Source organism: Entelurus aequoreus, linkage group LG09 (genome assembly GCF_033978785.1).
Source record: "Entelurus aequoreus isolate RoL-2023_Sb linkage group LG09, RoL_Eaeq_v1.1, whole genome shotgun sequence".
Classification (NCBI taxonomy): Eukaryota; Metazoa; Chordata; class Actinopteri; order Syngnathiformes; family Syngnathidae; genus Entelurus; species Entelurus aequoreus.
The window spans coordinates 64448109-64463905 of record NC_084739.1 but is presented as its reverse complement, the minus strand read 5'-3'; the positions used below and the strand labels follow the sequence as shown (position 1 = coordinate 64463905).

Below are 15797 nucleotides of genomic sequence, written 5' to 3'. Positions count from 1 at the left end.
AAAATGTCACTTTATAAGTTAACCCGGCCGTATTGGCATGTGTTGCAATGTTAAGATTTCATCATTGATATATAAACTATCAGACTGCGTGGTCGGTAGTAGTGGCTTTCAGTAGGCCTTTAATGGTGAATATGTTCCCCGTACTAAAGTGTTACCATGTTTTATTACTGGTGCACAAAATGAAGCGTGCATGAACATCACCTTGTTCAAACAACAAAACCAACACAGTGCATAAACTCACAACAAATTACACACCTGCAAATCAGTCTGACTTCAGCTGTTGCCGTATCCGTAATACGCAGATAGGGAGAAGTTTGTATTTACACGATGAGTCGAGTGTGTCTTGACCTCCGCCGAACCCCTGAGCCCGACTCACCAAACCCCTAGGGTTCCATCGAACCCAGGTTAAGAACCACTGGGTTAGAACAATATCTTTCTGTTGATTACCATACATGAAAGAAAACAGAACACCTTCATTTTGCTTCCCCCCCCTTACACAGTGGAGTTTTACGAGCCTTACTCTTGGTAGGTTCCAAAGACAGCTTTTGTCTTCTCACCAGACACTCAATGTAACACAAAGTTTTTGTGCTAATTTAGAAACAATTATTCTAACAAGAACCACTGTTCTACAGTATATAAATAATAACTCCCCTTTGCAATACTGTATTGTTTTCCTTCTCCAGAGTTTGCCAATGTTGTTAGCGTGCTTTTTCCGGAAATTACTCTTTTTCAGGTCGGCAAAAATTACTTTTAAATTGGATCCTATAGGCGTTTGATAGCTTGGAAATGTTATTTTCAAATGTGGAATTTGTATGCACATACTGTACATTACCTAGAATTTTTTTTTTATGAGTTCACGGTGATCGATTGTTTGTGAGGCCCCTGAACAGGCAAAGGGGAGATACTTTTGAAGGCCATTTATTTTTCTATCTCCTAGCCATTAAGGAGCGGCTCATTCATCACAATTAACCTGTGCGGCCATTAGCGCATCCCAAATTAGACGGCGCGCGTCTGGAGACTCGCAACACTCGCGCTGCATCGATTATCACTGACTCAGGCAATTACACCAGCTCCGCGGTGTGCAAAGGCAAAGCAGATTTTTTCACTCCGATAAGACAAGCCGCTTTTCCGGGGAGGTGCGCTAAATATGTTTGTTTTGCTTGCAATTGAGTTTGAGAGCTTCTTGGTGTGTTGATGGATGACAGGAGTTTTTGGCAGAGAAAACCTTTTGTCAGATGGCCAACTTGTTGATTACAGGCAGCTTTAAACATGTCGCCCTAATACACCGTGTATCATCTTGGCCTAAGCTGGCTTTCCCAATCATGTCAGCAAAATGCAACACGGGAGCATTTGCTGGGAATTACGGCTCACGTGCGACCTACTAATCCAATATGTAGTGCAAAAAAACACACATCCTCACTTGCCCTCATCAGTGTTTCCCATAAACTGCCAAGATACCTGTGGCGGTGGGGGCGTGGCTATGGGCGTGGTCACCATGACATCATCGAGTAATTTGCATAATTTACTACAATGATTTGATTTTCTCTAAAAAGGCTAAAAAAATGTATACTTACTAATTAATAATAACAGTTTTGTTTTAAACGTCCATCCATCCATTTTACAATATAATTACAACACTTTATGTACATATTTATATACAGATTTGAACAATAAGTTATTCACTGAAATATATTTATTAATTGTGGTTCTTACAAAAAATATATCTTATAAAATATAAAATATAAAATGTCTCAAAGCTCTGCCCCTTTAATTAGTGCATACTAAATAATTTAACGTTAGCCTACTACTACAACCATATTATTTACCAGCAACATAAAGTGAAACAGAGGCAGAGGTCTTATAAAATATAAAATGTCTCAAAGCTCTGCCCCATTAATTAGTGCATACTAAATAATTTAACTTTAGCCTACTACTACAACCATATTATTTACCAGCAACATAAAGTGAAACAGAGGCAAAGGTGTCCTGCCACAGTCAGTAACAAATAAACAGAAAACAGTAGTGGTGGTAGATAGACACAGAGCTTCATCAAACATCTGATCCACTGAACAAAGAGCTCCAAAAATCTTGAACTTTAGACTGCCATCAGTTTTACTCCCTACACTTAACCATGTGTTTCCTACTGCCTGCAGACTTTGCACCCTTTGTTATATACACATGTTGTGTTTCTAATATAAATACATTTAATAAAGTCAAATACAAATAAGGCAACAAGAGAAGTATCCTACACTTCTCTTTTGTAAAGTAAATCTGAACAGCCGATATGGGCATCTACATCAACTATATGATTTGCCTGAGAAGCTGGAGAGGACACAAAAAAATAAATAACATTTAAAAAAAAACCAAAAAAAACAATTTTTTTTAAATTTGTGGCGGACGTAATTCTTTCGTGGCAGGCCGCCACAAATAAATGAATGTGTGGGAAACACTGCTGTACTTTCAGGACTATCGAACACACCGGTATTTTTTTAAATTTTTTTTTTTGATTGAGACTTTTATTAGTAGGTTGCACAGTGAAGTACATATTCCGTACAATTGACCACTAAATGGTAACACCCGAATAAGTTATTCAACTTGTTTAAGTTGGGGTCCACTTAAATTGATTCATGATACAGATATATACTATCATATATACTATCATCATGATACAGTCATCACACAAGATAATGACAACAAATTATTTACATTATTTACAATCAGGGGTGTGGGGGGGGGGGGCGGGGGGGGGGGGGGGGGAGATCAGAAGGCATAAGAAAAAGTATCTGCATTTGATTGTTTACATTTGATTATTAGCAATCCGGGGAGGGTGTTAGTTTAGGGTTGTAGCTGCCTGGAGGTGAACTTTTATTGCGGTTTTGAAGGAGGATAGAGATGCCCTTTCTTTTATACCTGTTGGGAGCGCATTCCACATTGATGTGGTATTTAAGCTGCACCCACCAAATTTTAGAATAAATAAATATTTTTACGTATATTAGCCGCAACGGACCGTAAGCCGCAGATATAAACCAGTACGAAAGTTTTTGTAAATGTTTATTTACATACCTTAATTGTTTCCAAACGGTGCCTGTAAGATGGCAGTGTAGAGGTTACCCTCTTGTGGGTTCTCCTGACCAGTCCAGACTGGCACGAGAGCCCGGTATTCAGGTTGGATCAAGTCTTTTATTTGCATACACCAGTATGGTTTGCTTTTCAGCAGTATATAGTAAGGACTTTTCAGTTCGGCGTGTCTCTGCTTTGCTCTCTGGTGTGTTTCTCTCTCGCTCCTACTCCAACACCCGTGTCTCGGCCCGGCTGCTGCTAATAAGCAAGGCAGGTGATTGGATGATCAGCCCCAGCTGGGTAATCCAATCACCTGCCAGTTGTGCTTCGAGGCCGGTCCTTCCACACCCCGCTCCGCGGCAGGCCCGCAGACCACGCCCCCCTCCACAGGCAGTAAAACAGCTAAACGAACAAAACAGAAGTCATCGTCATGGACCGACAAGGTGCAGAAGCTGGCTCTCCAATCAACTAAACCAGGGGTCGACAACCCAACATGTTGAAAGAGCCATATTGGACCAAAAATTTAAAAAATTGGATCCGCAAAAAGTAAAAAGCCTTATGTAAGTGTCATAATGAAGGCAACACATTAAGTTAGTGTCTCAGAGGGTGGGATAACTTCTGGAAATTATCGGCTTAAAACTGCCAAATGTATAGATTCTAGTTACAGATCCAAACTATGTTCTAAAAGTCCAGCCCGCGTGCTTCCTCTATTTATTTGGGAGATCCCGGTTTACATCACTGAAGCTGTCGCTGAGGGAAGGGGGATAATCTCGACAACACCAGTTAGACACAATATATCATTATACAAAAATGCAAGTGTGTTGACGCTGGTGATATCGCCTTGTCTCTGCTCTGTCTGCGTCACGGCGGTGTTCGGCCTTGGCAGTCAGCAGGCCGTTCCTGGACACAGACACTGATACCAGACTGGCTTGCAATCTTTTGGATTGCCAGCTTTGCACAGACAAAGAAAAATACCACTTTCCGCACAATTGACAATAATTATAGCAACGGCCCTTAAGCATAAGAGTTGTGTGATAATATATACATAATTATTCTAACACTAGGAGGAACTCTGTAAGGTTCCTGAAGAACTGAATCCACCTGGGTAGTTTTTGGTGGAAACACAGCATACTTGCCAACCCTCCCGTTTTTACCGGGAGACTCCCGGTATTCAGCGCCTCTCCCGATAACCTCCCGGCAGAAATTTTCTCCCGACAAACTCCCGGTATTCAGCCGGAGCTGGAGGGGGCGTGGCCTCCAGCGGACCTGAGTGGGGACAGCCTGTTCTCACGTCCGCTTTCCCACAATATAAACAGCTTGCCTGCCCAATGACGTCATAACTGTAGAATGATCGAGGGCGAGTTCTTGGTTTCTTATGTGGGTTTATTGTTAGGCAGTTTCATTAACGTCCTCCCAGCGCGGAAACAACACACAACAACAGCAGTCACGTTTAGTCTACCGTAAAGCAGTTCGTCTGCCGTAAACAGCAATGTTGTGACACTCTTAAACAGGACCGGTTTCATAAATACACCTTACGGTGCAACCTGGACACATCATCGGTGATTCTCCCGGGGTCATAGGTAGGGATGATGTTTGATAAGGAATTATCGAGTTCGAGCCTATTATCGAATCCTCTTATCGAACCGATTCCTTATCGATTCTCTTATCGAGTCCTGATAGGTTGTTGTATATGGAAAAAAACACACAATATTTGGTTTAACAAAAGCTCACTTTTATTATATAATAAAAAAATAAAATCTAATAAATAAATAAATATTGACTGTTACCCACCTAAAAAAATAAAATAAAATAAATATTAACTGTTGTTACCCAAAGTATATTAAGTGGGATTTTTCAGAGAAACAAATATATACAGTAACACAAAAACAACCTGTCTCTGTGATCACTATAGGTGTATAAATAATAATATAGTGTTAAATAAAATCAGTCCCTTGGGCACAAAACTGAAAATAATACAGCTCTCCAAAAAGTGCACTTCTGCTGCTATTTGACATAACTGTTTGTTATGATGCTTTGACATTTTTGCACTTTATTTCTTTATTGAAAGAAAATTCTATGAAGAGAAAAGTTCTTTGCAAATGTGGTTACAATGCTAAAAAATGAAAAGTTAAAGCTAAGAAAAGAAATACACTTTATTGAGTTAACATTATTTCTTTATAGGGGGAAAAATGTTATGAGCTAGAGAATATAACAACTACACTACCCAGCATGCAACGGGAGTTACGAGCATGCGCGGTAGCCCCGAAAAGTGTTGCATGTTGCCACGCTGTGAAAGTAAACGTCAAGAACTCAGCCAACACGCCTCGTCTGCATTATTTATAATTAGACAGACAACACATCTACAGTGTGATTTTGTTCTGTTTACAAGGAAAGAAAAACAAAAGTTAAAAAAGGGAGATGTGTTGTATATATATGTATGTGCTGCAGTGTTGTATATATATGTATGTGCTGCAGTGTTGTATATATATGTATGTGCTGCAGTGTTGTATATATATGTATGTGCTGCAGTGTTGTATATATATGTATGTGCTGCGGTTGTTTTAAGAACGTTGCGACAGCTGCCGTAAAGGAGGTGCGTTGCTAGCCTGGTTGCTATGTTTCCGGTTGGTCGTAAAAGTGTTGGTCATGTGTTTTACCCTGCTAAAATCTCTCAGTAAAGTTATTCGATGGATTATAGCTTTTGTTTTGAACTTTATTACACCTTGGAGCGCTTTTTCCCGCCCATTGTTTTCCTGCTTTCGCTATCTGCGCCTAATGACTGAGCTACGTGACGTCATTTCTTGTGATGTCCCACGGAGCATTTCTGGTCGGGACGGGATTCGAATAAAGAATCAACTCTTTTCCTTTACTATAGTGGTCTCGATAACGGGTACCGGTTCTCAAAAAGGGATTCGAGTCCGAGGACTCGGTTCTTTTCTTATCAAACAACCGGGAAAACCGGTTCCGAGTATCATCCCTAGTCATAGGGTGTTTCGGGTCTTAATCAAACACCCTCTCCCGGGCGACCCAGCCGAGGGTGATCAGTCCCTCGACTTGTGTCCAGGTTGCGCTCCACGCCACGCGTCCCCCCTCCGACTGTCTGCCCCGGGGTTGCGCAGAGGTTTGTGCTTGGAGGTTCCAGGCACTGGGGGGAGTGTCCGGGCCTGGGTCCTCAATACTGCCATCTACTGGATAGCCTCCAGAACACTGAAATTCAAGTATTTATTTTATTTATATGTATAGTAAAATAAATATATATATATATATATATATATATATATATATATATATATATATATAGCTAGAATTCACTGAAAGTCAAGTATTTCATACATATATATATATATATATATATATATATATATATATATATATATATATATATATATATGTATATGTATATGTATGTATATGTATATATATGTATATATATATATATATATATATATATATATATATATATATATATATATATATGTATATGTATATGTATGTATATGTATATATATGTATATATATATATATATATATATATATATATATATATATATATATATATATATATATATATATATATATATATATGAATGAAATACTTGAGTTGGTGAATTCTAGCTTAAATATATTCCCCTCTTAACCACACCCCAACCACGACCCCCGCCCCACCCCCGACCACGCCCCCCACCTCCTGGTATCGGAGGTCTCAAGGTTGGCAAGTATGAAACACAGGGAACTTTATTTACCCGGGTAAATGTGAAAGGGCCAAAGGAGTGTCTCCCCTATGTTTATTTTTATTCCAATATGAAGAAGTATGCTGACGTAAAGTGCCATCAATGTCACTCACGACAGCACAATGCACGCATCAACTGATTAATAACATGCCGCGAGGTCCCAAGGTGTATTGCGTCATGTCGCCTGGGGACAAACTGTAAATAGGAAAACCTCATGTTTTTTGTTCAGCTTCACGTCACGCGCACGTGTGAGATCATGATGCAGCTGCAAAATGTCCACGGGCTCGAGATTTCTACTTCTATTCTGCAATGTAACATCTTCTAATCATGCAGGATGCCAAATGTCATCCTTTAAGTCGGGCGTCGGCAACCCCGCGGCTCTAGGGCCACGTGCGGCTCTTGAGCGGCGCCCTGGTGGCTCCATGGAGCTTTTTCAAAAATGTATGGAAATGGGAAAAAAATGGGGTAGAAAATATGACACACAAACCTTCCTAATTGTCAGAAAGCCCGCAGTTTATATTAAACATGCTTCACTGATGACTATTTAGCGAACGTCCTTTTTGTCTCTACTAATTTCAGCGGCCCTTGAACTCACCGTTGTGTGGTCGGTGACTCAACAGTTTGTTTACATGTACAACTTTCTCCGACGCTGCCACAGAAAGACGTGTTTTATGCCACTCCTTCGTTGTCTCGTTTTGTCCACCAAACGTTTTATACTGTGCGTGAATGCACAAAGGTGAGCTTTGTTGGTGTTATTGACTTGTTATGGAGTGCTAATCAGGCATATTTGGTCACTGCATGACGGCAAGCTAATCGATGCTAACATGCTATTTAGGCTAGCTGTGTGTACATATTGCATCATCATGCCTCGTTTGTAGCTATATTTGAGCTCATTTAATTTCCTTTACTTATTTGATTTATATTTGTATGTCTCATGACACATTATCTGTATGTAATATTGGCTGCATTTCTGATGGTTGTTCGTGCGCCATGTTGTTCCAGACCACAGCAAACGTTATCCAGCTTCCATTAGAAGAAGACAGCCTGTTGTTTTCTTTAACTTGGACACACACATCTGTTATTTCCAGGAGTTATCTCACCCTCTGAGAAGTGTTATTACCTATGTTTTCCAATGTTGTAAAAATGTGTAGAATAAATATTACATTTCAACATTTCAGTCAACAACGATTTGCGTCTGCCTGCGACACATAGTCATTTAGATAGTAGGCTGTTATAGCTAATATAGACACTTACATCACGTGTTGCCTTCATTATAACACTTATATAAGACTTTTAAAGTCATTTAGATAGTAGGCTGTTATAGCTAATATAGACACTTACATCACGTGTTGCCTTCATTATAACACTTATATAAGACTTAAAGTCATTTAGATAGTAGGCTGTTATAGCTAATATAGACACTTACATCATGTGTTGCCTTCATTATAACACTTATATAAGACTTTTAAAGTCATTTAGATAGTAGGCTGTTATAGCTAATATAGACACTTACATCACGTGTTGCCTTCATTATAACACTTATATAAGACTTTTAAAGTCATTTAGATAGTAGGCTGTTATAGCTAATATAGACACTTACATCACGTGTTGCCTTCATTATAACACTTATATAAGACTTTTAAAGTCATTTTGATAGTAGGCTAATATAGCTAATATAGACACTTACATCATGTGTTGCCTTCATTATAACACTTATATAAGACTTTTAAAATAATTTTGATAGTAGGCTAATATAGCTAATATAGACACTTACATCATGTGTTGCCTTCATTATAACACTTACATAAGACTTAGTCATTTTGATAGTAGGCTAATATAGCTAATATAGACACTTACATCATGTGTTGCCTTCATTATAACACTTACATAAGACTTTTAAAGTCATTTTGATAGTAGGCTAATATAGCTAATATATACACTTACATCATGTGTTGTCTTCATTATAACACTTATATAAGACTTTTAAAGTCATTTTGATAGTAGGCTGTTAAAGCTATTATAGACACTTACATCACGTGTTGCCTTCATTATAACACTTATATAAGACTTTTAAAGTCATTTAGATAGTAGGCTGTTATAGCTAATATAGACACTTACATCATGTGTTGTCTTCATTATAACACTTATATAAGACTTTTAAAGTCATTTTGATAGTAGGCTAATATAGCTAATATAGACACTTACATCATGTGTTGTCTTCATTATAACACTTATATAAGACTTTTAAAGTCATTTTGATAGTAGGCTAATATAGCTAATATATACACTTACATCATGTGTTGTCTTCATTATAACACTTATATAAGACTTTTAAAGTCATTTTGATAGTAGGCTGTTAAAGCTAATATAGACACTTACATCACGTGTTGCCTTCATTATAACACTTATATAAGACTTTTAAAGTCATTTTGATAGTAGGCTAATATAGCTAATATATACACTTACATCATGTGTTGTCTTCATTATAACACTTATATAAGACTTTTAAAGTCATTTTGATAGTAGGCTGTTAAAGCTAATATAGACACTTACATCACGTGTTGCCTTCATTATAACACTTATATAAGACTTTTAAAGTCATTTTGATAGTAGGCTAATATAGCTAATATAGACACTTACATCATGTGTTGCCTTCATTATAACACTTATATAAGACTTTTAAAATAATTTTGATAGTAGGCTAATATAGCTAATATAGACACTTACATCATGTGTTGCCTTCATTATAACACTTATATAAGACTTAGTCATTTTGATAGTAGGCTAATATAGCTAATATAGACACTTACATCATGTGTTTCCTTTATTATAACACTTATATAAGACTTTTAAAGTCATTTTGATAGTAGGCTAATATAGCTAATATAGACACTTTCATCATGTATTGTCTTCATTATAACACTTATATAAGACTTTTAAAATAAATTTGATAGTAGGCTAATATAACTAATATAGACACTTACATCATGTGTTGTCTTCATTATAACACTTACATAAGACTTTTAAAATCATTTTGATAGTAGGCTATTATAGCTAAATAGCTACATACATCTTGTGTTGCCTTCATTATAACACTTATATAAGACTTTTAAAATAATTTTGATAGTAGGCTAATATAGCTAATATAGACACTTACATCATGTGTTGCCTTCATTATAACACTTATATAAGACTTAGTCATTTTGATAGTAGGCTAATATAGCTAATATAGACACTTACATCATGTGTTGCCTTTATTATAACACTTATATAAGACTTTTAAAGTCATTTTGATAGTAGGCTAATATAGCTAATATAGACACTTTCATCATGTATTGTCTTCATTATAACACTTATATAAGACTTTTAAAATAAATTTGATAGTAGGCTAATATAACTAATATAGACACTTACATCATGTGTTGTCTTCATTATAACACTTACATAAGACTTTTAAAATCATTTTGATAGTAGGCTATTATAGCTAAATAGCTACATACATCTTGTGTTGCCTTCATTATAACACTTATATAAGACTTTTAAAATAATTTTGATAGTAGGCTAATATAGCTAATATAGACACTTACATCATGTGTTGCCTTCATTATAACACTTATATAAGTCTTAATTTTTAGCGGCTCCAGACAGATTGCTTTTTTGTGTTTTTTGGTCCAATATGGCTCTTTCAACATGCTTTAAGTCCTTGCGAGCAACACCCAATCGACTTGTAAACATCTAAGAATGTTTTTTCTGCTTGTTTAAAAAAACAATCACTCTCTTTTTGTGTGTGTCCTTTCCTCAGAGGTCTGTTTGCCAGCCACTACACAGAGACTCACTACCAGGAGGACGGAGGCGCCGTCACCAATGCTCACAACGTGACGGTATGGCGCAACTATCAAGGGAGTGAAGTCTAAATCAGGTTTTTAATGTGCTGCTGAGGTTGTTTGTGTGTGACCTTAGTTTGTGTGTTGAAGCCTCTGGCACAACATTTTATCCCGTGGCCTACATGTTGATAAGCTCTTTGATTTTTTTTTTTCTTCCCCCCATTCAGAATGATTTTCATCCAATGTTGCTATCAGGGTTTTATTATGAAATAACAGCTGACCTATTGGTGGCTGCAGCAGGTTATGTTTAATAAGAACTCCAAGCTTCATCATAAAATATTTATTATCTGCGCAAAGGCAATGTATTCAGTAACAGGTACAGACTTGTAACACTTAACTGCAAACACTATGTAATACTAACCCAAAAGCAGTGAAGTTGTCATGTTGTGTAAATGGTAAATAAAAACAGAATACAATGATTTGCTAATCCTTTTCAACTTATATTCAATTAAATAGACTGCAAAGTCAAGATATTTTAACGTCCGAACTGGTAAACTTTGTTATTTTTTTGCAAATATTAGCTCATTTGGAATTTGATGCCTGCGACATGTTTCAAAAAGCTGGCACAAGTGGCAAAAAAGACTGAGAAAGTTGAGGAATGCTCATCAAACACTTATTTTGGAACATCCCACAGGTGAACAGGCAAATTGGGAACGGGTGGGTGCCATGATTGGGTATAAAAGCACCTTCCATGAAATGCTCAGTCATTCACAAACAAGGACGGGGCGAGGGTCACCACTTTGTCAACAAATGTGTGAGAAAATAGTTTAAGAACAACATTTCTCAACCAGCTATTGCAAGGAATTTAGGGATTCCACCATCTACGGTCTGTAATATTATCAAAGGGTTCAGAGAATCTGGAGAAAATCACTGCACGTAAGCGGCAAGCCTACACCTTGGATGCTGCATCAAAAAGCGACATCGGTGTGTAAAGGATATCACCACATGGGCTCCGGAACACTTCAGAAAACCACTGTCAGTAACTACAGTTTGTCGCTACATTCCCTGGCGCGGCACCGCTGGTGCCCACTGCTCCCCTCACATCCCAGGGGGTTATCAAGGGGATGGGTCAAATGCAGAGGACAAATTTCACCACACCTCGTGTGTGTGTGACAATCATTGGTACTTTATCTGTAAGTGCAAGTTAAAACTCTACTTTGCGAAGCCACAGCCATTTATCAACAACACCCGGAAACAAGGCCGGCTTCTCTGCGCCCGAGCTCTTTTAAGATGGACTGATGCAAAGTGGAAAAGTGTTCTGTGGTCTGACGACAGATGACTTTGTCAACAAATGTGTGAGAAAATTGTCCAACAGTTTAAGAACAACATTTCTCAACCAGCTATTGCAAGGAATTTAGGGTTTTCACCATCTACGGTCCGTAATATCCTCAAAAGGTTCAGAGAATCTGGAGAAATCACTGCACGTAAGCCATGATATTACGGACATTCGATCTCTCAGGCGGTACTGCATCAAAAAGTGACATCTGTGTGTAAAGGATATCACCACATGGGCTCAGGAACACTTAAAAAAACCACTGTCAGTAACTACAGTTGGTCTCTACATCTGTAAGTGCAAGTTAAAACTCTACTATGCAAAGCGACAGCCATTTATCAACAACACCCAGAAACGCCGCCGGCTTCGCTGGGCCCGAGCTCATCTAAAATGGACTGATGCAAAGTGGAAAAGTGTTCTGTGGTCTGACGAGTCCACATTTCAAATTGTTTTCGGAAACTGTGGACGTCGTGTCCTCCGGACCAAAGAGGAAAAAAAACATCCGGATTGTTCTAGGCGCAAAGTTCGAAAGCCAGCATGTGTGATGGTATGGGGGTGTATTAGTGCCCAAGACATGGGTAACTTACACATCTGCGAAGGCACCATTAATGCTGAAAGGTACATACAGGTTTTGGAGCAACATATGTTGCCATCCAAGCAACGTTACCATGGACGCCCCTGCTTATTTCAGCAAGACAATGCCAAGCCACATGTTACAACAGCGTGGCTTCGTAGTAAAAGAGTGCGGGTACTAGACTGGCCTGCCTGTAGTCCAGACCTGTCTCCCATTGAAAATGTGTGGCACATTATGAAGCCTAAAATAGCACAAGGGAGACCCCCGGACTGTTGAACAACTTAAGCTGTACATCAAGCAAGAATGGGAAAGAATTCCACCTGAGAAGCTTCAAAAATGTGTCTCCTCAGTTCCCAAACCTTTACTGAGTGTTGTTAAAAGGACAACAGTGGTAAAAATGCAACTTTTTTGCAATGTGTTGCTGCCATTAAATTCTAAGTTAATGATTATTTGCAAAAACAAAAGTAGTTTCTCAGTGTGAACATGAAATATCTTGTCTTTGCAGTCTATTCAATTGAATATAAGCTGAAAAGGATTTGCAAATCTGTTTTTATTTACCATTTACACAACGTGTCACTGCTTTTGGGGTTTGCGGAACTAAAATAAAGTTGCTGTGATGTGAAAAACATGTATTTGCATATATTAATAGTAATTAGGAGAGAGTGTGACTACATTACCTGTATGCGCTGAAAACACCAAAAAAAAAAAACTCCCTTCCCTTTCCTGCCTTATGTTTTATTAGCTGAAGGTAATCCAATGTAGGTCACACACTGCCTAAGAGCACAGAGTTCTATTTTTACATGTCACGTCATTAAAAGTATATTGCATCAGCATTGGAAGTTACCGGCAGCATGACGACCCTCCAGCCGTGCACTGCAATGTGCCATGATGTCATGCAGCACTGCAATGTGTGATGATGTCATGCAGCATCGCCACTTAATGACCCTTTGTTTGGAACGCACCATTGGACGATGAATACTTGATCTCTAAGCCACGTTACACTTAGTGATAATGTTTGTCTTCCAGAAGAACTGCTACTACCACGGGACGGTGCAGGCGCATCCCGACTCTGACGTCACCCTCAGCGCCTGCTCGGGCCTACGGTAAGAACACTTTTTTTTATTATTTATGACGACCGCTTTCAAGTTTGACTGATAGAGGAAGTCACAACTTCGTGTCCTTTGTGTTTATTAATTTTATATATATATATATATATATATATATATATATATATATATATATATATATATATATATATATATATATATATATATATATATATATATATATATATATGTGTGTATATATATATATATATATATATATATATATATATATATATATATATATATATATATATATATATATACAAAACCCAAAACCAGTGAAGTTGTCACGTTGTTTAAATGGTAAATAAAAAGAGAATACAATGATTTGCAAATCCTTTTCAACTTATATTCAATTGAATAGACCGCAAAGACAAGATATTTAACATTCGAACTGAGAAACTACTTTTTTTTTGGCAAATAATCATTAACTTAGAATATAATGGCAGCAACACATTGCAAAAAAGTTGCATTTTTACCACTGTGTTACATGGCCTTTCCTTTTTAACAACACTCAGTAAACGTTTGGGAACTGAGGAGACACATTTTGGAAGTGGAATTCTTTCCCATTCTTGCCTGATGACTCTTTTACTACGAAGCCACGCTGTTGTAACACGTGGCTTGGCATCGTCTTGCTGAAATAAGCAGGGGCGTCCATGATAACGTTGCTTGGATGGCAACATATGTCGCTCCAAAATCTGTATGTACCTTTCAGCATTAATGGTGCCTTCGCAGATGTGTAAGTTACCCATGTCTTGGGCACTAATACACCCCCATACCATCACACATGCTGGCTTTTACACTTTGCGCCTAGAACAATCCGGATGGTTCTTTTCCTCTTTGTTCCGGAGGACACGACGTCCACAGTTTACAAAAACAATTTGGAAATGTGGACTCGTTAAGACCACAGAACACGTTTCCACTTTGCATCAGTCCATCTTAGATGAGCTCGGGCGGTGTTTCTGGGTGTTGTTGATAAATGGCTTTCACTTTGCATAGCAGAGTTTTAACTTGCACTTACAGATGTAGCTGTAAAACTAAAACCAACTGTTGTTACTGACAGTGGATTTCCGAAGTGTTCCTGAGCCCATGCGGTGATATCCTTTACACACTTTTTGATGCAGTACCGCCTGAGGGATCGAAGGTCACGGGCATTTTAATGTTGATTTTCTGCTTTTCTCCAGATTCTCTGAACCTTTTGATGATATTAGAGACCTTATACGGTGAAATCCCTGAATTCCTTGCAATAGCTGGTTGAGAAATGTTGTTCTTAAACTGTTCGACACGCATTTGTAGACAAAGTGGTGACCCTCGCCCCGTCCTTGTTTGTGAACGACTGAGCATTTCACGGACGCTGCGTTTATGCCCAATCATGGCACCCACCTGTTCCCAATCAGCCCGTTCACCTGTGGGATGTTCCAAGCAAGTGTTTGACGAGCATTCCTCAGCTTTCTCAGTCTTTTTTGCCACTTGTGCAAGCTTTTTTGAAACATGTCGCAGGCATCAAATTCCAAATGAGCTAATATTTTTACCGGTTCAAACGCTAACCTCCTCCAACCTCCGAGGACAAAGCTACGAACAATGGGAGCACCGGGCTTTCTGCTCCGCCGCTCCCAGTCTGTGGAACGCTCTCCCTGACCACCCGAGGGCACCACAGACTGTGGATGCTTTTAAAGGCTTAAAAACCCTTCTTTTTGAAAAAAACTTTTTTTAGATATATGCATACTAGTTTTAGCTATTTGGCTGTTCTATTTTTTTTAATTTTTTATTTTGCATTATCTTTTTATTTTTATATTATTTTAATACACTGTAGGTAGCACTTTGAGGTTGTTTACTGAAAGTAAAGTGTTTTTTACAAATAAAATCTATTATTATTATTAAATATCTCGTCTTTGCAGTCTATTCAGTTGAATATAAGTTGAAAAGGATTAGCAAATCTTTGTATTCTGTTTTTATTTACCATTTACACAACGTGACAACTTCAACATGTTGTTTTTTTAGCTCTTTGTCTGCGCTAATTGGCATCTAACAATGAACCGCAGTTGGGAAATTCTCGATTTTCTGAGTCAGCGCCATCCTGCCCAATTAAAGGGCGGCAGGTGTTTAGTTTGACGTGATGGTTGTTGAACAATAGTAAAGGTGCTAATGATGCGGCTCATTAAAGGCGCT

General features: G+C 38.1%; 1 protein-coding gene across 2 annotated transcripts in view; it reads left to right on the top strand.

The window, feature by feature from the left end:
* LOC133657624 (disintegrin and metalloproteinase domain-containing protein 12-like) overlaps positions 1 to 15797 on the top strand; it is a 164126-nt gene that overhangs the window by 69036 nt on the left and 79293 nt on the right. The window contains exons 4-5 of one of the 2 annotated variants that reach the window (XM_062059182.1): positions 10594 to 10672; positions 13552 to 13625. In XM_062059182.1, the coding sequence (XP_061915166.1) occupies positions 10594 to 10672; positions 13552 to 13625 (153 nt within the window). Of the gene's footprint in view, positions 1 to 10593; positions 10673 to 13548; positions 13626 to 15797 lie in introns of both variants that reach the window. The other variant, XM_062059181.1, reaches the window with a different exon arrangement.